Here is a 24,182-nt window from a genome sequence, read left to right as displayed (position 1 = left end):
GACACACTAGACATGGTTCATATGTTTTACAAGCCCATTATGTCAGTGACCTTGTTAACTTTGCTTGTTGACCATGGTAACTGAAGTTTCCCTTCTAAGTGCTAACATTCAAAGTTGTCTTGACTATTTTTCTACCTTTTTATTTTGTTATAATTTCAAATTTACAGAAGAGTTTCAAGAATAGTACAAGAAACCTCCCCCTTACTCTCGTTTTACCATTTTGGCTTACATTTTTCTAAAACGTATGACTTTTCTGCCCTCACTTGAGGCAGGTGCCATGAAACAGTTCTTAATCGTTGTGTACTCATGTGGTTCTGCATTTGCTTATGGCTTTACTTGAGGCATTCGAAGCCACCATGAAGCTTGACAAGCTTAGAGATTATCTGTGTCCTTTCTCCAAATGAACCAGTGAAGGTGTCAGCTGTGACTTCAGCTGCTGCGGTGCGAATGTTAAAATGTCTGTTTCCCTTTCCCTTCAAACCTCTTAAATCTCTCTAGCCTAATGGTATTATTTAGCAAGTCTGTTAAACTTTGTTTTTGCTGAGTAAGAGTTAACACAGCACTAAAAGTGAGCTAACAGCCTTTACAAAATGATTTCAGAATTTTAGGATGATTTAGAGTTTGGGCCACATAGTTACAACCACTCAACTCTGCTGCTGTAGCAAAAAGGCAGCTGTAGACAGTTACCTTCAAAGTGGGTGTGACCCGATTCTAGTGAAAGTTTATAACTAGTTGGCAGGTGGGACTTAGCCCTTAGGCAATAGATTGCTGATTTGGGAGTATGTTAAGCGAGCCCATTAGAATATTGGGGTTTTGCTCACAGGTTTGCAAGTCTTTGTTAATAAACAATCCTCAAAAATGATTGCAATTTCTTATGTACCACAGTGATTATTGAAGATGTTCAAGAATTAAATCAGCTAATCTACATACTTTGAGATCAGTTTGGGAGAGATACAGTTATGTTTTCCTTCCTTTAAACAAACATCCTTAAGGATAGAATATATAAAATCTCAAAGCTTGGATACTGTTAACCTACGATCTACCATTAACTCAAGGTCATTGCAAGCTCAAGAATGGAGACTGAATGGGGCAGTGAATTACCTTCCATTATGAATTGAACTTGAGCTAGACAGAGATAGAAGTGTGTTCTTGTTATTGGTAAACTATCATTTAAAAAAATCTCCAGGACATTAAAGCTTCTTTTGGGAAAAAAACAAAACAAAACAAAACAAAAACTACAGGCAGATGATCTTGGGAATACAAGTGTTAACTCTCCATAATTACAAAATAGTTTTAGATGACATAGAAGATAACTGAGCCAAAGAAAATTGATGTAAATGTTTAATGTCTTAAATGACTTAGAAATCATTTCTTGTTGACAATGATTCAGAATATATCAATTCTGTGACTTCTTGACATTCTCAAATATTTTGAAGATTTTAAATTATATGAAAGGAGGATAAAAACATTTCATCAAATCTAAAATTCAAATGTATAAGAGATGATATGCTCCAAATTGTTGATCTGTGCTGCCATTTGACTTTAATTTAAATGATTCCCAGGAAAGCAGGGGAAGAGAAGACTCTGCTTAATGCTTTCTTGGTTCCATTTAGTGTGTCAGAGAATTCTTTCTTTTGATATATTGGACAATGCAGCATTACTGTTTGCTATTAAATCTTATTAGAGATAACGTATCTTATATAATAGAGACAACAATCATCACAGTGCTTAGCATGCAGAGGTGCTCCATAATTATTGAATGAATTGATCTCTTTGTGATTTTAGTAAGTCTTACTAGATCCATGTTTTAATATAAGAACGTGCCTTTGGGTAATGTAAGTAAGTGAAAGAGCAGGATCCAGTAGTAAAAACTCAATTTAAACTAAAACTTGTTATAGAAAGTTTGCTTTCAAATGCCTACTGAGAATGTCATCCATGCCATTAAATTAAATATGTGCTCCTGTGTTTCCAGTAATTAAGCAGAAGCCAAAGGGATGGTTTCTTAAATCACGATAATTAATTGTCTCCTGAGAGGGTGCATTTCCACAAGGTTAGAAAGAAGTCAGCTTAGAAGGGTTTGGGGAAGGTCCATTCAAAAGCATTTATTGAATCCCGTTTTGTGCCAGTTACTTTCCCACAGAGGTGATTTAGAGGAAAACATAATGGAGATCTTGTCCTAATAGCTAAGGAAAAAAACTACCTCTGGAGTGGTGGGAAAAAAACCCTGAAACCTTCTGTCCAGCTTTGGCATAAGGAGAGAGAGTTGTTCCCTTTCGGAATGCCACTCCCACAGCGAAGAGGCAGGAAAGCAGAAATGGAAAACAAAATACCCCACTGCTAGGAGCCTGTGAATTGGTTGCTGGACCAGCATAAAAGAATAATGAAGTAGGTAAAAAGAGCTGATGGAGAGCACCTCAGTAGTAATGATTTTCTAATTATATTATAAATCATACCACATGTAAATATCTTAGAGTAAGATTACAACCAGCAATTTTTGCTCCTGCTACGGACTAGTTGGCTGTTTCAGTCCCACCTTCCTTACCTGCTGCCAGGGCAACTTTTACTCTGCTTCCAGTTCAGGGCCTATGATTTGGTGGGTGAAATGGAGGAAGCAGAGAACTTTCTGAAAACAACGCATTGAATCTATGGAAAGACTGGAGAACCTAGCTTAGAAAATAGGCAAAAACCAAGAGAAGGTGGATGAAATGAAGCGGACATTATACCAGAGGAATGGTCTTTGCTAAGAGCTGCTGCTGTGGTGGCTGGTCATCACAGAGCGCTGGAGTTACTGTGACTCTTGTAAAGATGATTCCAGGAGCATCAGCTGGCTGAGCTGAAATTGTTGTGCCCATGTGCCAGGCAACAGGGTTCAGCAAGAGCAGGTGTTTGATCTTTTTGGCTTACATCATCGGGAGAAATGCCAGGAAGACAAAAACAAAAACAAAAACAAAAAAAACAAAACAAAACAAAAAAAACCCCACACATATCCCAGAGATTAGCATGGATGAGGATTCTCGTTAATGTTTTTGTTTTTTATTTTTCATCTTTTTTGGGAAATTTGTGCTTTTTCATCTCAAAAAAAAAAAAAGGACCCATGACTTATATTTTATAGTTTATGCTGCTGATTTCATGTATTTTGATGGTTATATCGCATCCCTCAGCCCTCTTTTCTCCTGGAAGTGGTGAGTTCATGAGTCCCCCGAGACTCCAGCACTGTGTGTCATGACTGTAGAAATACAATATCTAACTTGCAAAGTGATAGATTAGAACATGGCATAGATCCTTAATGCTCTCTGTTGGAAAAATAGTTTTCCAAAGAAAGATCATTTAGAAAGACATTCTTAATATTATGTGGAACCGTATGATTTCATATTACCATTTAGAGATACCACAGGGAACTAATAATAAAGCTAGAACATAACTGAATTAATTTCTTTAGTAGTCTGTTAGAAAATTGTTGAAATATCGTATAATTCCCTTAAGGGTAGCTTTATTGTCATGTCTTAATTTTTATCTCAGTCAAATGCTGAGAGTGCAAAAGGATGGAATTTGGAGGGCAGGGGGTGGGGTGAGGGCAGCAGGAGGAGATAAGTGACCTGATTTCTTAAGAAGCATATGGTAGCAATAAGGTAACAAGCTATGATTGCTTGAAATTTTTCCTTTCAAAATCCTGCCACATTTGGAAACATTTGTGTAGCATTTTTCCTAATTTGACTTTTTATCTGATTGCCACTTTGAAATTTAATTATAAATATTAGTGCCAGAAATGTTACAAAATCCATTTTTATTTGGGAGGTCCTCTTGAGCAAAAATATGTGCTGCATTGATCATCTTAGCACTTCTCTGCACTCTAAAATGCATACTTGACAGTAGTTCATTTCATATATGTTGTTGATTACATTTAAAAAATGCAAATGAAGGAGCGGTGCTTTTATAGATGATTTTTATTTCTCTGCCAGTATTTTTTCATGGTATCCTGAAATTTCTCCTCTTGTGAAGTGTAAATTAAGCATTCCTGTTATACTTAATTTGACCTCTTTGGATTTATTCACTAGCATTGCCATCCTAGAGGAGCAGAATGATCTAGAGGAGTGCATCAACAAGACCAACACCAATAAATAAAAATCCTTTTTTAAAAGCATCCTTTAAAAGCAACATCCAAAGAATACAGTAGTTTCAATGCAGCTTATCTTCATGATCATCTAATAATAGATAGAATCCTTGTAAAAAAGCAGTTTATGTATTTCCAAGAACTTTATAGACTTATTTAATTATAATTCAGTGAAATTTGGAAAACTAAAATGCTTTGTCATGGATGTATATTTTCTTATATAGAGGTAAAATCAAGTTTCTGTCTCTGTGTTAATTGTATTATGTGAAAACTGGATTTTCATTGTATTCGAAGGGTATGTTTAGAATGAGGTGTCTAAAACTCAGACTGCAGTCTGTCCTCAATCATTTTGGGGCCCCAAGGGTCATCTCACAGTGGTAGGTAGCTGAATGTGAAGTGTGGCTTTTCACCAAATTTGTAGGGATGAAAGATGGTGTGACTTAAAATATGGTCTCTATACTGTACATGTGATTCACATTGGGGGTACAAGTGGGAAGAGCAGCCTGCTCCAAAACAGCTGATGTCAAGCTGTTATGAGAGACGCCTGATGCCACTTACAATTCACCTGCTGTGAATTGCAGGAGCTAATCTGTGATCAAATTTCTTTCTAGGTAGGCAACTCCATATGACATGTTTTAGGAAGAAAGGAAGTAAGAGATTGATGTGCTTAACTATGACTCGTGGGGGCATCTCCAGGGAGGTCAGTTAATGTGAAGGGGTGAAGGACAGAAACACTTTGACTTAGTCAAGGTTTTGATCATAGTGTAGTTTTAATGAAATGCAGCCTATTCCAGGACTGGGACCTCCAAAAGGCCAACAACTAAGGGCAGAATGTCAGTTGGAGGAGAGTAAAGAGTAGGGATTCATAATAACACCCCCCCCCCCAGAAAAACTTGCATTTTAACAAATAATTACAAAATCCAAGAATTAAGTGCATTTCAGCCAAGGGCAATTGAAGTAGGTGACAAGGTCAAAGAGATAGAGAAAGGTAGAAATTGTATAGTGCCTCTTAGGCCATTGTGAAGATTTCAGCTCTCCTTGGAATGAGAGGAGGATCCATTGCAAGATGTTGAGCACTAGAGTGACATGCTTTGGCTTAACGTTTAAAAAGATCATTCCTACTGCTGAGTAATGTAGGCTACTTCCATCACTTCATGTGAGAAAAAATGATATGTCACATCACGGTGAGGGTAGTGGAAGTGATGAGAGGTGGTCAGATTCTGGATGCACTTGTAAAGCAGAGGCCACAGAATTTCCAGACAGACTTTCATGAGTTGTAAAATGATTCTGGTATTTTGGGCTAAACACCTGGAAGAGGGCGATCAGCTAAGATGGAAAAGTTCTGGGTAGAACGAGGTGACCTCAGATCAGTAGTGGGCATGTTGATGTTAAAATAGAGATGCTGAGTGAGCAGTTGCATTTATAACTGGCATTTGGGGAAGAGTCAGGACTGGAGGAATACATTGGGGAGTCTTCAGCATACAAATGGATTTCAAGAACAATTGGATACATTTGTCCCACCAAAGGAATAAATGGAAAGTGAGCAGAGACAAAACTTTGAGAGTTCAGAAGGTGAGTAGGAACCAGCATGAAGTGGAGGAGAACTGAGGATATGGTGTCCTGAAGCCTGGAGAGGAAGGGGGGCTCAGGAGGAGGTGGGAATCAACAAATAGACTCATGCATTCAATCAAATGAGGACTGAGAATTTAACAGTGTGGATATTGAATTTTTATTTTGGATGTATTACTGACTACTCAGCAGACTCCAGATTGAAAAGGTTTATCAAAAAGAAGCATATATACCAAGTGTGTGGGTTGCTGGGAAATCTGAAATCATCCAATCCAAATTAAAAAAGGCTTTATTAGGCAAGCTTAACTTTTTCATTATACGAAGATAATCTACAGAAAAGTCCATGAGAGCAGGGACAATGTCTGATTAATTTTGTAGCTCTGACACAGAGGATGACACATAGTAGCATTCAATACTTAACTTTTCTTAAATGAAAGAATACCAGCTGAACTTTGAGCCTTTTGTGAGCCCAAGTAGACATTTTTAAACTTCGAAGAACATGAAGCCTTTATGAGAGCATTATCTGTTTTACCTTTTTTTTTTTTTTTAAAGAAAAGATTTTATTTATTTATTTGAGAGAGTGTGCACTCAGAGCAGGGGGAGGGAGAAGCAGACTCCCTGCTCAGCAGGGAGTGTGGAGCCTGACTTGGGGCTGGAGCCAGAGATGCTAGAATCATGACCTGAGCCAAACCCAGATGCTTAACCTACTGAGTTACCCAGGTGCCTCTATTTTACCTTTTCATTATTTGATCACTCAGATGTTCACAAACAAGCTTGTAATATTTTTATAGTTTCAAGTTATGGGCTGAATCTCCCCACCCTGCCCCCCAAAATTTATGTTGAAACCTTACCCCCCCCAGTAACTTAGAATGTGACTGTGTTTGGAGATGCAGCCTTTAAAGAGCAATTAAGTTAAAATTAGGTCATTAGGATGAGTTCTAGCACCATATGACTGGAGGAAGTTTGGACATGGGTACTGAGGAAAGACCAGGTGAAGACACAGGAGGAAGACGACCATCTGCAAGCCAAGGAGAGAGACCTCTGAAGAAACCAAAGCTGCTAATATCTTGATCTAAGATTTCTGGCTTCCATAACTGTGAGAAAATATATTTTCTTCTTTAGGTCGCATGCCTTCAGCATCACTTTGTTATAGCATCCTTAGCAAACTGATACACAAATACAACAATCAGCTACTTTTTTTTTTCTTTCTGGATTTGGAAATGTAATCATCTATAATAAGGATTGAGATAAAATTAATTGTATAATCCATTTGAAAATTTAAAAGAACAATTAAAATAGAGTATATTAAATCTTAGCACTAGTATAAAAATAATCACTAAAAAGAAGTGAAATACATGTGCATAAATAACTCAAATTCCATTTTAATAATTTTCAGATAACTGAAATTTCCCCATGATGTGCTGACATTTTTTAATTCCCTTTTAGATTAAAAAAAGAAAGGCCTTCTAAAACGTTTCAGCTCCCTCTCTCTTTGCCCCAACCTTTCTCAAATAGAGTATGCTGCATAATTTAACTTTGAGTTAAGGCTATCATTCCAAGACAGATAGATACACGTATGAAGTGAATATCCAAGGCACTTTACATTCCCAGTTTCCTCTGATTCCTACTGACTGGAAGTGTCAAGAAGGAGTGGAATTTGTCATTTTGCCTTGACAAAAATTCTTTTGAAACCCAGGCATTGAGAATCTGGGAAGGCTCATGAATGAAGCACTTCAGTGGAAATGCCTAGCCAGGCATCTACATCTTACAGAGACTTTTCTTTATTTACCACTTCTGAGATTCCTTTTTTTGAAAAGATTAAGGAAAAGGAAAAAAAAAACAGTTTTTAACTGCCTTGTCCTTTTATGGTGCAGCAGGAAAGTGGGTGGTCAGGGAATTGTGAATAATCCCATTTTGCCCATGAGGCGGCCTTTATTACTGGGGAGCATGTCCCTCATGAAACACAGGCCATCAGGTATGCTGAACACAGAAATGCTGAGAGCTGCTGGCCTATTGTACATAGTCTAAAACTCAGCGATAGTTCTTGAGTAACCAGAACCCTACTGCTAAGTGGCAGTAATTGCATCTTTTTTTTCTTAAGATTTTATTTTTTATTATTTTTAAAGATTTTATTTATTCATGAGAGACACAGAGAGAGGCAGAGACACAGGCAGAGGAAGAAGCAGGCTCCATGCAGGGAGCCTGACGTGGGACTCGATCCTGGGTCTCCAGGATCACACCCTGGGCTGAAGGCGGTGCTAAACCGCTGAGCCACAGGGGCTGCCCTTAAGATTTTATTTATTTATTCATGAGAGACAGAGAGTGAGGCAGAGACACAGGCAGAGGGAGAAGCAGGCTCCATGCAGGGAGCCTGACATGGGACTTGATCCCTGCTCTCCAGGATCACGCCCTGGGCCGAAGGCGGTGTTAAACCACTGAGCCACCTGGGCTGCCCAAATTGCATCTTTTTAAAGAGCAACACGTTCACGAGTGTCAATGGTACACACACTTGGCAAACAGGAGCCGGTGGGGAAAAGTGGGGGAAACACATGTGTTTCTGTGGATGCATCAGTAACCTGTGGTATTAATCCTGAACTAGCTCCTTATCCACAGTATAGGGACTACACAATTCACCAATGAATAGCAAGGCATTTGTGTTGTCTGCAGGGCTGGGGTAAGTGAAAATGATTTACAAACAGAAGCAAAAATCAGTACGTACAACTGGGGAGAGATCCAGGCAGTAAAACGAAATGCAGCTCACACAATGAACAGAGGAAGAGACTCAGTCCAAATATTGATGTCTCTTAATTCTGAACACAAATATTAGAACTTCCTACTTAACGTTAATGAATCCATCTACCATATAATTAGGTGGTATTTGTATAATACTGCACTGTTGTCATATACTGTATCATACAGCGGCAGCAATAACACGCTTCTTCTCTGTGTGGAGGCTGCTGGCTTATGATTATATCAAATTATACCAAATCTGCTGCAATGGAATATACATTCCTGCAGTTACTGTCAGGCAGACTGCCAGTGCTGTAGGTAAAAGCAGTGTAGTGCAACGGTATGACTGGTTGCACATTAGAAGGAGAACACTAATTCAAGCTGAGATCAAAGGAAGATTGTGTGTGTGAGTTTCCTGCATGAGTATGTGACAGTAAAGTTATAAAAGAAGATAGTACTTCCCAGGGTCTCCGTATAGAAGGATGATACCCAGTTTGACACCCTTGCATGTGTTAATAGATATTGTAACCCAGTGCGATACTGCAGTAATTATTGTTATGCTAATGTTGTTTTAAATCTTTTGACTTATCCCTTCAGGGGTGCTACTGTAAATTCTCTTCTGATGAACATCAGAGGCAAAAAGGTTGGAATTACAGCTTTATACAGTTCCTTCCTCTGGGGTACTACATAAGTGCCAAATAATTTACACAAACCTAGAAATATTGGCCTAATTTTTGTATTATATGTGCTTTGCAATATGTACCCTAGTCATATAGTACTCGGCATGTAGCGCTAGCCTGGGGAGGTTTTTCAAAGTTGTTTCTTTGGAAAAGCAGATGAGAAGCATTAATTTTTCTACCTAATCAGACAGTCAATGTTTGGGAGTAAGAAGAAAGCACTCATAGTATTATCTTCTGTGGTTATTCTGAGTATATCAAATAATGAGATTGATACAATGACACTAAAAAATATACTACAAAAATTGTTTCCATTTTACCATGTACATCTTTAAATGCTGAAAGAAACAAAATACAAGTGGCATTTTTGCTTGCTACCAATAAATAAATATGTACATACCCGTGTAAGAAAGGTGATAGTTACATTGGGCAGTGTAATCATTAAGGCCCCTCCAATTCTAAAACTCTAGTTCTGATTAATGAGGGAAATATTTTCAGGATCTAAAACCCCTGTTTGACCTTCTCCCTCATAGCAGACAACCTGCATATGGGAACCAGGTAAAACGTTGCTAGGGGTGTAGCGTCCACTACAGTCTTGCATGGCTCAGAGGAGTTGGTCATGCCCTTCAGCTCCAACCCAGAGAAGGGCATCTGCAATTAGAAAGGTAGGCAGTTGGCCTTGAAAAGATCCAGGCACTGTAGGTATCTGAGTGGATTGTGACCAAGTGTGAAAGAGGGAGGACCACACAGTTCTATCTCATGGGATGGGTAAACTCCTCTGCACTGAAATCCTCACAACTTGCTGGCCCTGGGAATCTCTTCTGTTTTAGTTTGAGACAGAGGGATTATAGGATTCCATTGAGTAAGCTGTGAAATGAGGACACTAAGACCAGCCCTGAGGTCATATGTCCGTATTTCACAGGACACTGTTTAGTACAGTTACTGATTCAGGAATTGCCTTGGCCTTTGCCAAGGGGAAAGTGGCAATGAGTTTTCAGAGCCATAATCATGAGACAAAGCTTTTTAATTTCCCTTTCAAAACTGATGTATTGAAAGACCCACACACATTCTTAATGATTTAAGCTGATTCTCAGCTTTCAATTGGACAAGTTGGGTTTCACACTGTTTCTATAGAGTAGAGCTTCTTAGATATTTGGAGCAATGATTTGGTCATGTTGCTAAAACATGTTATTGACAGAGAAATATATTTCTAATTTAGAAGATCTTGATAACTGTAAGAATTACAGATCACCATATCAGGACAGATGAATGGTCCATCTCTTTTCATTGCCAGTTTCTACACGTGGGAGATGTACCTTAGGAGCCTGTACACTGTTCCCTCTACTCAGCAAACCCCCTTCACATCTCCTAATCTTTCCTATATCATCATCTCACTCTTGTCCCAGGAACCTGATGCTCTGTTCCCTTCCTAATTACTGAATTGAGAGCTCACAAAACTCCAGCTTCAAGTACTGTTCTGAAATATGACCAAATATTTTTTAAGATGTATTTATTTATTAGAGAGAGAGAGAGCCAGTATGCAAGGGGGGGTAGAGCAGAGGGAGAGGGAGAGAGAGAGAATCACAAGCAGACACTCTGCTGAGTGTGAAGCCTGATGTAGGGCTCAATCCCAGGACCCTCAGATCATGACCTGAGCTGAAATCAGGAGTCGGACACCTAGTGGACTGGGCCAACAAGGCACCCCAATCTGACCAAATATTTTAATTTTTTGTATTCAAAGTTTGTAAAATGATCGATTTCTAGGTTACTGGAGAAGGGGTGACAAAGAGGACATTTTAAACCCTGCATCCCAAATCAGAAGTAACAGGTTGGTAGCACGATATTAAACAGGCAGGATTATGTGATGGCAACAAAGAAGGAATGGCTGCCCTGGACAGAGAAGCCCGGGGGGATGCATTCAGAGCTTGGGAGACCACATGGAATCCTTGAAAGAATTTTGGAGTCAGACAGACTTATATTTAGATCCTAGCTCCATATGTTATGACTTGAATAACAGAATATTTTACCTCTGTAAGACTGTCGTCCTAACTTTTAAAGTTGTGATAATACCTTCCTCACAGATTGCTGTAAGATCTATATGAGAGAAACATTTGAAAAATTTAGCACAATCATCAGCATATAGTAAGCATTCAATTAACTTTTCCTTCCTTTAGTTCTCTCTTACCCCCTGACGTCTGCCTCCTGCCCCTCCCTGGCCTGTGATGCCCTCTAAACCCCACCAGCCTTCACCCTGCTCAAGCTTCAGTCTTATTTTGGGGAGTGTTATAGACTCTACTGTGTCTTCCCAAAATCCATAGCTTGAAATCCTAACCTGTAGGACTTCAGAATATGACTGTATTTGGAGACAGAGCCTTTAAAGAAATAATTAGGTTAAAATAATTAGGTTAATGAGGGTGCGTCCTAATCTAAGTTAACTGGTATTCTTCTACGAAGAGGAAATTTGGACGTAGACATGTACAGAGATAAAATGATGTGAAATACAGGGAGAAAACGGTCCTCTACAAGCCAAGGAAAGAGGCCTATGAAGAAACCAATCCTTGCAACACCTTGTTCTTGGACTTCTCTCCAGAACTGAGAAAATAGCTGTGTGGTGTTTAAGCCACTCTGTGGTGCTTTCCCAAGCTGAGGAATCCAGGGGTCTTTGCTAAAAATATGTATGAATGCCTGCTATGGAAAGGCGATGAGTATGGATTTTGTAAACTCCAAAGCCTTTCCTTCACAGAATAGCTAATTTTTATAACATGTTAATTTACAGTTTTGCAATATTGTTCCAGGTGGGTTATGCATTAGAAAAGCTTTTGGTGGCCAGTATGGAGGCCTAACCACCCAGATGACAAATGCCTTGCATAATCTTTTGGACCATAACCTATTCTTACGTAAGAGACTTCCTCTATGTGGTTTATACTGCCTGACTTACTGTGGTTCATTTTTGTCTTTGAGGTTGTGTTGTGCCATCCTTCAGGGAAAGTTCTCCAGCGATTCCTCAACCATCTTGAGTGGTTGTTTGATAATTTCTAGTATACACTTTAGTTCAGGAGTGTTTGTTAGATATAAATTCTGGGTTAGAGGCAGGAGGAATGCATCAAGCCACCTGGCAAGTCCTAGTTTTCTCCATATGATGCAGCTCCTCTTACTGAGAATCTGGTGCATGTCAGGCTCTATCAGAACCTGGACAGGGGGACAGCTGGGTGATCTCGGGACCCTGGGATCAAGTCCCACATCAGACTCCCTGCAGGGAGCCTGTTTCTCCCTCTGCCTCTCTGTGTGTCTCTCATGAGTAAATAAATAAAATCTATGGAATGGGTAGGGAAAGAAAATATACTTTAAAAGTCACTTTTTAGTTTTTCTCATATTAATTTGCCCACATTGTAATTCACTTGCAGGGTTGTTGTTGTTTTTTTTCTTATTCACACTCAAAAAGTCTTCCAGCAATTTATTCCCCCCGACTTCACATGACACTCTCTAGAAAAGTATAGCATTCCTACACGCTGAAAATGCACTGCGTACCTCTTTCTCCAGATTGTTTTTAACACAGTTAACACCAAACTTTGGGGGAACTCCTAACACTTCCCTCTTTTGTGATATTTATGTTCCATATTCAGCTAACATTTATTGAGCCCCTAATATTTAGTGCCAGGTTCTATTCTAGGTTCTTTTACCTACATTACCTAGTTTAACTCACAAAACAACCCAATGGGATAAATATTGAGATAAGGCTCAGAGGGGCTAAGTAAGTTGGCTGAGATAAAACCTGGATCCAGGCAGAGGTAGAATTCAAACCTTAGAGAGGGACATGGAAAAGAAACAAACAAAAGTAATTGCAGATTGGACTGTGTTAAGAAATAAACAGTATATCCTAATGATTGCAGGGGTGAGCTGGACCTGTGCTAAACTCTGTGTGAAACTGTTACTGAAATTGCAACTTGAAGCATGAGAAATCGCTAGCCAAGAATGGAGCTGGGGAAGAGCTTTTCAGACAGCATGAAGACACTGAGGTTTAGTATGTTCTAGAAACAGAAGGCCAGCCTATTTGTAGCTTAGTGAGCAAGAGGATGACTGTTGAGAAGTGATATTGGAGAGGTAAGTAGGAGCCAGATCATGTTCGTTCAACCCAGAGAAAATAAGGAGATTGGACTTCACTGTGAATTCAGTGCAAAGCCATGGGATGGTTTTTAGTGAGATGATGCTATCAGTTTACATTTTAAAAGAGACCATGGTTTCCTTGTTATAAAATGAGTTTTTAAGGAATTGGATGAGGATCCAATGAGGAATGTAGACTGGCATGATGTTTGTGGTCAGGGCTATTAGGCTCTTAGTCTTGAGCACAATCGGAAGCCATGTGTTGGGATGTTCTGCATAAGAAGCCTTATCCTTACTCTTTGTTTCTGTCTGGAAGGCCACCACTTTGTCCTTGACAAATTCTTCCTATAAACCCATGGATAGATTTATTTGGAGGTGACTTTTGTCCTTGATTTTTAAAAGTAAGTAATTTTTCAGAATTCATCAGGGTAGAACTTAGGATAATTTTAGAGCCAGAGAAACTGTCAAAGTACAATTTTTTTCTAAACAATAAAATCAAAGCACAGAACAGCTGAATGTCAAGGTCAAGGTCACACATATTGGGAGGATTGAACTAGAGTCCAGGTCTCCTACCATCCAGCTAAATGCAGGTGCAGAGGATACAATATTAGCATATTCAAGAAGCAGGCAGCCTGGGGCCTCCTGGGTGGCTCAGTTGTTTGAGCATCCAGACTCTTGGTTTTGGCTCAAGTCATGATCTTATGGGTCATAGGATGGAGCCCCAAGTCAGGCTCTGTGCTCAGTGGGGAGTCTCCTTGAAGGTTCTCCTCTGCCCCTCCTCAACCCCCACATGCTCTCTCTCCCTCTAAAATAAATAAATCTTAAAAGAAGGAGAAGAAGAAAAAGAAGCAAGGTATCCTCCAGTGGTGAAGCATCCTGCATAAAAAGGAGAATGGCCTAAGCTGAGGTTAGGGAGGGACTGCAATTGTCAATACAATCACAATGACAGATGAGAATGAGAAAGGAACAGTTTGATAAAGACTTAAAAATATAAGTAAATCTGTTATAAGGAACATTAATTAAAAACATTTGCTAGGAAGAAAATACAATTGGAATTCAACTGGAAATATTGATCTGAATAATGTATTTTCTTAAGTCTGTCATTAAAATGGTCTGGCAGCAGTGTCACTAGCATTCCCGGGAATGATTTGTCATGTACCTCCTACCGCCCAAATTTTGATATGTAATACCTGAAAAATGAGCTACAGCTTCTTGGAAAGTAGCTAAAGGGAAAAAAGATTCTACTTCAGGGTGTTCCTGCAGGCCAATTCAGTCGGAGAATTCACTGTCAATTGGACGAACTGTTTTGACAAAAGCATCATTAATTGTGTTAGAGTAACTTGAGTCTGGAGAATCCACTGCCAGGGAGAGCTTTGGTGACCTAAACGGGAGTGATGAGCAGTGGAGTCTGGGGTGCAAAGCCAGCTGTAGTTGGTTGAGATGGTAATAGGAATTTGGCAGGGGTAGAGACAGTACATTTGAATGATTGTTAAAATCATTTTTCCTGTGAAAAGGCCAGAAAAATGGGTAGCAGCTAGACAGGAGATCAAAGACACGTGAAACACACACACTTTGTGAGGACTGGAGATATTAAAGCGTATTTGTGCTGCTACTACTATTTTTGTTTTAATCTTCTGAATCGGAGCTGCTCTGATTTCTTAATTGACAATGCCTTAATGACCGCATGTCCTTGTCTTTTGTTAGTTTTAATTTTGGATTTGAGTGATCATGAACTTTAAGCTTTTTGAGCATGGGGATGGAATCCTATTTGCCATTTTATCCTCAAGACTAAGCCTAGCGTAGTTAGTGAATGTCTTTCAGTAAATGAGTTAAAGATAAATAAAAAAAATAGAGCGTAGCTATAGTGTTCTTCTTACAATTCATTCATTAGAATCAAATCTTTATTCTTGGCATTCGTCATCATCAGACTGAATATATGGGGCTAAGATGTATCTGTGTTGAACTGAATTTGGAATAGTGTTGTGGATTTATAAAGAAAAGTTACTGTGTATATGTGGTGTAAATAATTCCTCCAAAAAAAGAGTTTGAATTTGAAGGCAAGGAAAATTCTGACTAAGAAAGATCACAGCAATACACATTTGCAATGAAAGTACCTAAAATCAAATTGTTTTAGCAACAATTACATAACTGTTCTTTGCTAATTTAAGGGGGAAATACTTTTTTTTTCCTACTATGAGGGCGTATTTTAGTATTTGAAGTTTTGGATTTCGGATGTACTTATGACTAAAAGTTGAACTAGACTTAAGTTACCAGTGGTTTACTGAACTGCTTCTTATCAATAGCAATGGACTCATATTCCAGGAAGTACCAAACCTTTGCTCACTACTACTTCCAACTTTGAGATAGGCCAAAACTTCCAAAAAAGACTCTAGTCACAATGGAGGAAGACCATATGGAAAACAGAACAATGACGGGCACTGAGGGGGACACTTGACGGGATGAGCACTGGGTGTTATTCTGTATGTTGGTAAATTGAACACCAATAAAAAATTATTTTATTAAAAAAAAAAAGAAAACAGAACAAGCAGACAGTATAGAAGGTAGGAAAACTGCCTGGGTTGTTATAAATACAGCTTCCTGTCCCAGCGTGTTTCAGCTATGTGGTCCCTGATGGAGGTCCTCATGTACCTTGGGGTGTTTACAGCAGCCTCCAAGGAGTGGCAGTTTCTCAGGCATGCTTCCTGCATCTCTCATTGTGCAGTAGGGAGCTATTAGTCATTGGGCACCAGCGTTTATACTTGAGAAACTTGACAAGAGTGTATGCCATGGACACAACATTTTATGCTTTCCGGGGAGTTAACTAGGCAATTGCCAATGTATAAAGAGCAATAAATGTCTCCCGAGATGTGATGACCTGGAGAACACTGTTTTTATCTGAACCCTGGGAAGACTGAGAAACCATCGATCTAGGATTAAGACCCAGAAGGGGCAGGCCTGACCAGTTTTGTTCTCTGTGTGGTGTTCAGGGCTGAAATGCCAACAGAGCCCTGACTGAATGCAACCATGGCTTCCTTCTTCCACTCACTCTCACCTCTCCCCGAAATAAAGTTGAACAAATATTTGGAGAATGTTGGTTTGAAGGGGAGCCAGGTTATTAACCTACTCGAGTGCCCTATGTCTCTTTCAGGCCCTGTGTTTGCCAGAAGTGTCCTAATCTATACTCTCTTTTTTCTGTTTATTTCTCTAGTGTCCATGGAAAATGTTGGAGAACAAGGTAAGATATGGTTTATTATTGTTTTTGATATAAAATTTTAAAAAGAATTTTAAAAAATAGCATTCATTGAGATTTGGTTGGGATTAATAAATCATACTTTGAGAATGCAGAGTCAAGGTGGGTTTAAAAACTTCTCTCACTCCCCAGACTGAATTCTCTCAGACGCTTGCCACAGACCTCTCCCTTGAAATGGTAGCCACTGTGCCAAAGATTCCTGTGGCTTGGAGATGTAGGAATATCAACTCCTGTGTCAACTTAGAGTATTGCCTCACACCTGAGTCACCCGTATTGTTTGTAGAAAATGTCATTAGTTCTAGTCATTTCACACTCATTTAAGTGCCTTAATGAATAATTGAATTTTTAAATGATTCTGTGAGTATCGTCATTCTTTAAAAAGATGATAAATGAAGAGTGTCGTCATTCTTTTAAAAAGTGCTACAGTTTTAAAATACCAAATAGGCTGCATTTTAAATTACAAATGTTATTCAGCTGTCTTACAGAATTAATTTGTATATTAATGTATTTTCAGAATTGATCCTTGTTACTGTATACAAAATTAATATTTTACTTTGCATAGTACAGTATTTCAAGACTAAAATGCCATACAAGGTGTGTTTATACACATTGCCTGAAAAAAACTATGCTCCTCTTAACAGTTGTCCCCTGCGATAAACAAGACACTTGAACTCTTGTTGGAGGAAATCTCTTTTTGTCCAGATGGTCTCTATTTAAATATGTTGTCATTAGCATAATCAGGGCCACAGATTTGACCACAGCTAAGCAAAATTAGCAAACTGCTTCTCAAATAGGAACTGCGTTTGCTATTATTTGTCAGTGAAGTAAAGTTCTTAAAGCCTCCAATGCTTTAATTCTTTGTTTGTGATTTAAAGTCTCAGGCATAGCTGCCTTACTTTTATAATTTAGGAAAGGTCCCTGAAGCCATTTGGCCAATAGATGGGCTTGTCTACAGATGAGTTTTCTAATCATGGGATATGCAATAATTAAATTATTAAAGAATTTGGTTGAGAACAAGTAGATCTTTTGTAAATATCATGGATGGTTTTAGTTTGCATTTGCATACTATAATGGTAATTATGTTCTTCTCATTTTAGTTGTGTGCCTGATTGCTTATCATCTACTTTTTGCAATGTTTGTCTGGTCATATTGGAAAACTATCTTTACATTACCAATGAATCCTTCAAAAGAAGTAAGTTAAAATATTAATGAAGTTATCTTAAAGTTGGAAGTCAATAATATTGATGTCTAAAGAATGAATTTTATGTCTTTTTGTTAATGTTGCAAACTTATTAAGTGTAGTGATTTGTTTATATTAATGTGTCTGTAAATACTTGAATTTTCATTTGGCAAATATTATTTTTGCACAAGGTGAGTATTGTATATCCAATATTAAATCTGTTGTGTGTTCCATTTCTACTGTAGACTCAAACATCACGGTGGTGGATGGGTAAATAGAGCTGAAGGTAGATATTGCTGTATTATAATTATCAGTTATCATACTAACAGTAGATTAGTTGGCTGTCAACCACCAGGAACAACAACAAAATAACAACGTAACTAATCTTATCTTACATTCAAAGTCTGTAGCTAGTTCACAGCTTCTTGCTCTGATATGTGTAGCCCCCATTTCCAACATCACTTCTTGGCCTAAGATGAATGCTCCATTTCCAGCCATTACATCTACCTTCCAGACAGCTGGTCAGAGAAAGTAGGATAGAGGACTAGAAGTAAATGTCCTTCCCTTTAAGGATACCTTCTGAAGTTGCTGATGACATTTCCACTTACTTTAGAACTTAGTTATATGACCATATATTTTTGCGCAGAAGGTTGGGAATGTAGTCTGTATTCTCAGTGGCCATGTTAACCATATTAACCGTGTTAGAAGAAGAAAACTGTGGATATTTGTAGGGGGTGGGGGGATTAGCAGTCCCAGCTACAGAAAGTTTTAGGTAGAGTGATACGGTCAAATTTACACTTTGAAAAGATCATTCTAAGTATTTGTTGCTGAATCTTTCATCCTGGTTAAAAGTTCTTGGAGCAAAGAACTGTGTTTTACTCATTGCTGTATTGTTGGCACTTAGTCCAGTGCATGTTTGTTGAATTGAAATAAACTTTGTTCCAGTAATAATGGTAGAGTCTTAGTTGGCCAAATTCAAAAAAGAAAAGACAGATCGAAGCACCACTGCAAATTGTTCCCTGAAGTAATCTGTTTAAAATGCAGCTGTGGTCAGAAAGGCTGATAAATTTGCTATATGACCTAGGAAAGGATATTAAAAAGAAAACCACAGATATTTGCACAGAATTAGTGGTATGCTTGGCCTAAAATGTTTTACATGTGGCCTTTTTTTTTTTCTTCTACTCTCTACTAATTTTTTTTTTCCTAACTTTTTTTCATCCCTCCTGCTGGATTTGCTTCTTTCCTATTATCTCTCTTACCCCCATCTTGGTCTTAGCTGTAGGTATGAAGAAGAATGCAGATGCCTGTCCTAGGTGATCTTATCCTATCTGGTGCTTTACCTATGACCTCTGTGTTAACACTTGCCAAATCTATTTCTGGCTCTGACCTCTCCCATTGCAAATTTATATGTCTCCCTGCCAAACATAGCTCCTTAATCTACTCACACCTCAAATACAGCACATCAAGGGCTGAAGTCACCCCTTCCCCTTCCCCAAACTGTGACTCATCTGTTTCTTATACTGGTTAATGCTGCTGCCATCCAGCTCATCTTTCTGGACATTCCAGCCTTCTAGAAGCTTGGCAGCCTTGCCCAGAATTCTCCTGCTTCCTTGCCCCTTCCCCCAACCTCCAAATCCTGCTGTTTTTACTTTCTAATTTTCCTTTTTTGATTCCAACCCCTCCCCTCTATTTTCTTCCATTCTTTGTTTTTCATACCATTACTCTAATTCAGGGTCTCAATCATCTCTTTTTCTGAGTCATTGCAATCTCCCATAGGGTTTCACTATTTACAGTCTTGCCCATATTCCCTTCCCAAAGTCCTGCGAAACTTCATCCTTCATCCCAAAGCTGGAAGTCTAAAATCAACTTTAATTCTTCCATTTGCTATCTGATAGCCCTTTCAACCAGTTTCCCGATCCTGTGTATTTTCAATATAGTATCCAGGGATCCTTTCAAAACACAAGACAGATCATACCATTCTTTTGCTTAGAACTTTTCTTTGATATCCAAGCTCCCTCAGAGTAAAAACATAATTCTCTGCTGTAGCTTAAAAGGCTGCTCAGGGGCTGGCCCCACACCACCTCTCTGACCCTCTTCAGCACTGCCTTAGTCACATTCCTCTCTCCTTGCTCATATGTCAATATGCGTGTTTCTACTTCAGGGATCTACAAACCTGGGGTTTTCCTTGACCTGGAACATTCTTCCCATAGATAACTGTGTGGCCAGGTCCCTTACTTACTTCTTATCTCTGTATCTCTGCTCAAATAAGACCCTATCTTTGAGGTTTTCCATGACCACTCTGTATAAAGTGGTTAAACCCTATCTCCAGAATCCCCTATAAACCTTAACCTTGCTATATTTTTCTCCATGGCATATCATTCTATGACTCATTAATAATCACTTTTTAATGTCATTCCTAGAATGTAAGCTCTGCAATGGCATGAACTTTCTCTGTTTTGTTCACAGACCCATAACCAGTACCTAGAGCAGTATCTGACCCGTAAAAGGTGCTCAATAAGTATTTGCTAAATGATTGGATGTAGAGTAGAAGTTACATGTACACATGTAGGTTTGTGTTTATGACTTTGGCAGAAGTTGAAGTAACTTCTGATTTCCCCCCTAAAATTATGTGTGAGATCACTGGCTAAGAATGGGAGGGAGGGAAGTTGACTGAGGTTGGGGAGAGGAGAGGTTTGAAATAGTGGTTAGAGAGAGTGGGCAAGTGGAAGAAATGGAAGAAATGACACAGTATTGAGGGAGCAGTCGAGACTGAGGAGAGTGATTTACAGCTGTACCAGGCTTTGTTTATGATTTTTCTACAAAAAAAACAAAAACAAAATCCATATACTTTATTTCATTCCTACAACTGTGTGAGACAGATACTATTTTTTAAAAAGATTGTATTTATTTATTTAAGAGTGAGTGAGTGAGAGAGAGAGCATGAGTGGGAGGAGAAGCAGCAGAGGGAGAGGCAGAAGCAGGCTCCCCACAGAGTAGGGAGCCTGACTTGGGGCTCGATCCTGGAACTTAAGAATCAGGACTTGAGCTGAAGGCAAATGCTTTAACCAACTGAGCCACTCAGGCACCCTGAGCTAGATACTAATTATTACCATTTTACAAATGGAGCATAGGCTCTGAATGTTAGCTAATTATCCCAGAGCATCTGGAGCTACAGTGTGGTACAGCTAACATTCAAAACGAAGTTGTTTTGACCATCAAGCCTACATTCTTGCCAGTATCCATGGCTTAATACAGAGAGTGGACACTATTGTGGGCAGGTGCATCCAGGACATCAGTTGGAGCATGGAGAAAAAAAAAAAACCAGCATTTCCATTTATATATTATTTTTTAGAGTTTTTTTTTAACTTAAGTTACATGTAGAAGGTATAGAAATTTACAGAAATATATGTAATATAAACTTATATAAGTATAAAATATATAAATATAATGTTTCATATATAACATGAAAATTTCATATGTATATTAGCTAATACTACATATATAAATAAATATGCATATTGGTCCCAGAGTATTTTTTAGTGATGGGTCCATTATCAGGAGAATTTGGAGGCCATTATTATGAAAGAAAGAGCCCCAACTCTCTGGCTAAGAATCCTGAGTTAGTAAAATGCAAGATATCACCCTAATCTTTTAATTGATCAGAAGCCAGAGACCCTCCCACTTATAAACTGTGGAGTCCTTGACTTAAATTGACAATAGAGTGCTCTCAACTGCTAAAAATCTTTGAAAATGGGACTAAAATAGCAGAGAAGGTGTAGTATAAGAAAATAATGTTAATATTTTCTTGTTGCTATTGAGAGAATTATAAGTAATCTGGAACTAAATATACCTTTTATATAACAGGATTGTTAAATTGCTAATAGTTTTTCAATTTATAAGATTTTCTCCCATAAAAGTAAGATAACCATACTAAATTAAATTTTGAGAATGGTGACTAGACAAAAAGGGAAAGGAAAAAAAAATCACCCCAGGCTAATATAGACAGTTTACATGCTGAATTTCTTTTGAGTTATTTTTCCTGGTTGTATCCAACATGCACATCTTTTAGTTTTTCCCCACATAATAGTCCATCATTGGTTTAGTGTCATTTTTAATAATGGCATAATATTCTTACTGAAATATGTAAAAACCTAACTTGGAATTTTAGGCTGATCCCAATTTTTTGTATTATAAATGATTTTGTTAATATGTACATGTTTTGTGCACACTTTATATTTTGGATTATTTCCTTAATATTCTCAAAAGTTGAATGACCAGACCAGGGAAGTTTAAATCACTTGCAAAATCATTTGAAAAGAGAATGGTAGCAAGTTAAAGTGCCAACGGTTTAATCAGACCTTTGGCATTACATGTCATTAAGAAAGCCATTCGTTGTGGAGTACCTGGGTAGTTCAGTGGTTGAGCATCTGCCTTTAGCTCAGGTCATGATCCCAGAGTCCCGGGATCGAGTCCTGCATCAGGCTCCCTGCAGGGAGCCTGCTTTTCCTTCTGCCCATGTCTCTGCCTCTCTCTGTGTGTCTCTCATGAATAAATAAATAAAATCTTAAAAAAAGAAAAAGAAAAGCCATTGGTTGCCTATTTATTTATTTATAAAGATTTTATTTGGTAAAGCATACAATTCCGTGAGTGTCCTATTTGTTATTTGATTTCAGGTTTTTTCTTAATTTGTATATCTTTGTAAAATTATACTCTTCTTTAACCTGAAAACTCTATTTGATTTCCAATCTTGATTTCTAATTCCATTCTCTAGTAAAAGGAAGGAGGAATCCTTGGAGAAATGACTGATTCTAGAACTAGGGCAGGAAGTACTCAGGATGAGCCAGAGTGTGGGTGGGGGGGAAATGGGTGAAATAGGGAAACGGGAGTAAGAGGTAGAAACTTCCAGTTATAAAATAAATAAGCTACAAAGATGAAAAATATGGCACAGGGAATATAGTCAATAGTATTGTAATAACGTTGTATGGTGACAATACTTAATGTGGTGAGCACAGAGTGATGTATGGAATTGTTTAATCAATATGTCATATACCTGAAACTAATATAATATTGTATGTTAGTTATACCTCAATAAAAAGTAAAAATCAAAATTAAATAAGAAGAGCCATCTATAAGATAATAGCCATCATCTTATGGTGATAAAAAGTAAGGTAGGGCTTAAAAGTAAATAAGATAAAATAAAATAGAGCACTTTCTCGACTTATGATGGGGTTATGTCCTGGTAAACCCATTGTAAATCGAAAATATAGTAAGTTAAAAATGCATTTAAAACATCTAACCCATTAAGTGTGATAGCTTAGCCCAGCCAACCTCAAACATACTCAGAACACTTATATTAGCCTACATCTAGGCAAAATCATTAACACAAAACCCATTTTATAATAAATTGTTGAATTTATTGAATACTGTACTGAAAGTGAAGAATAATGGTTGTATGGGGACAAAACAGTTTTAAGTGTATGAATTGTTTACTCTTGTGATCACCTGACTGGCAGGAGCTGTGGATTGCTGCCACAGCCCTACATCATCAGAGAAGATCATATTGAATATCACTACCCTAGGAGAAGATACAAATTCAAAAGCTGAAGTATGGTTTCTGCTGAATGGATATCACTTTCACACCATTGTAAAGTCAAAAAAAAAATTGTGAAGCCATTCTACATTGGGGGCATTTATTTGTAGGTTGATGGTGGTATTTCAAAGGGACACAGAAGCCAGTTGAAAATTCCCAATGACTGAAACTAGAACAATCTGAGCAACAAAATAGATAAAATAGTATTGGATTATAGCCAAAAGAATACAATAAATATCTATCAATCTACTAATACAAGTAAATGAATAAATGGGGAGAAAAATCTCTTTTATTGGAGAATTTCAAGTAATTTATGTAGATATTTTGCTCTTAGAAGAGGCAAGAATAAATCCCCACTCTTTAAATATAGGCTGCAGGTGGTAAATTTCTTTCAAAGAGTACAGAGAATGGAAAAGGGAAAATAATGAGGAACTTTAGTGTAGAGAAACCTGACAAACGCTCCCTCAACCAGGTGATTAAGTTTAATGCAAGCACGGATAGGCAATGTTGGTAGTATATCTCCTTGATATTATGTGATGAGAAGGACACTTTTACCTCTGCAGTCTTCATCCCTCTAACAACTAATCTCAAACCTAATCATAAAAAAAATCAGATTTTAATAAAGCAGCATCCAGAAAAACTGTCAAGGTCAACAAAAACAAGGAAAATCTAAGAAATTCTCACAGCCAAGAGGAACTTAAGATAGGACAAATAAAGGTTCTGTGGTGTACTGGATGGAATCCTAGAGCAGAAAAAGATATTCAGTGAAAACAAAGGAAATCTGAATAAGCTATAGACTTTAGTTAGTAATAATGCATCGGTATTGATTTTATTAATTGTAAATGTACCATAATGTACTAATAGATGATGTTAATAATGTGGGCAGTTTGGCGAGAAGATGTATGGGAAGCATGTAATATTTTCTCAAATTTTCTATAAATCTAAAGTGTTTTAATTTTAAAGCTGATAAAGCT

General features: G+C 38.0%; 1 protein-coding gene across 2 annotated transcripts in view; it reads left to right on the top strand.

Annotated features, from left to right (window-relative positions):
• ZDHHC2 (zinc finger DHHC-type palmitoyltransferase 2) overlaps positions 1 to 24,182 on the top strand; it is a 64,097-nt gene that overhangs the window by 3,108 nt on the left and 36,807 nt on the right. For both annotated transcript variants that reach the window (XM_055335571.1, XM_055335572.1), the window contains exons 2-3: positions 16,397 to 16,423; positions 17,536 to 17,630. In XM_055335571.1, the coding sequence (XP_055191546.1) occupies positions 16,397 to 16,423; positions 17,536 to 17,630 (122 nt within the window). The remainder of the gene's footprint in view (positions 1 to 16,396; positions 16,424 to 17,535; positions 17,631 to 24,182) is intronic.

This window comes from Nyctereutes procyonoides, unplaced genomic scaffold, assembly GCF_905146905.1.
Source record: "Nyctereutes procyonoides isolate TBG_1078 unplaced genomic scaffold, NYPRO_anot_genome, whole genome shotgun sequence".
NCBI classification, from domain to species: domain Eukaryota; kingdom Metazoa; phylum Chordata; class Mammalia; order Carnivora; family Canidae; genus Nyctereutes; species Nyctereutes procyonoides.
This window is presented reverse-complemented; position numbering and strand designations above follow the sequence as displayed.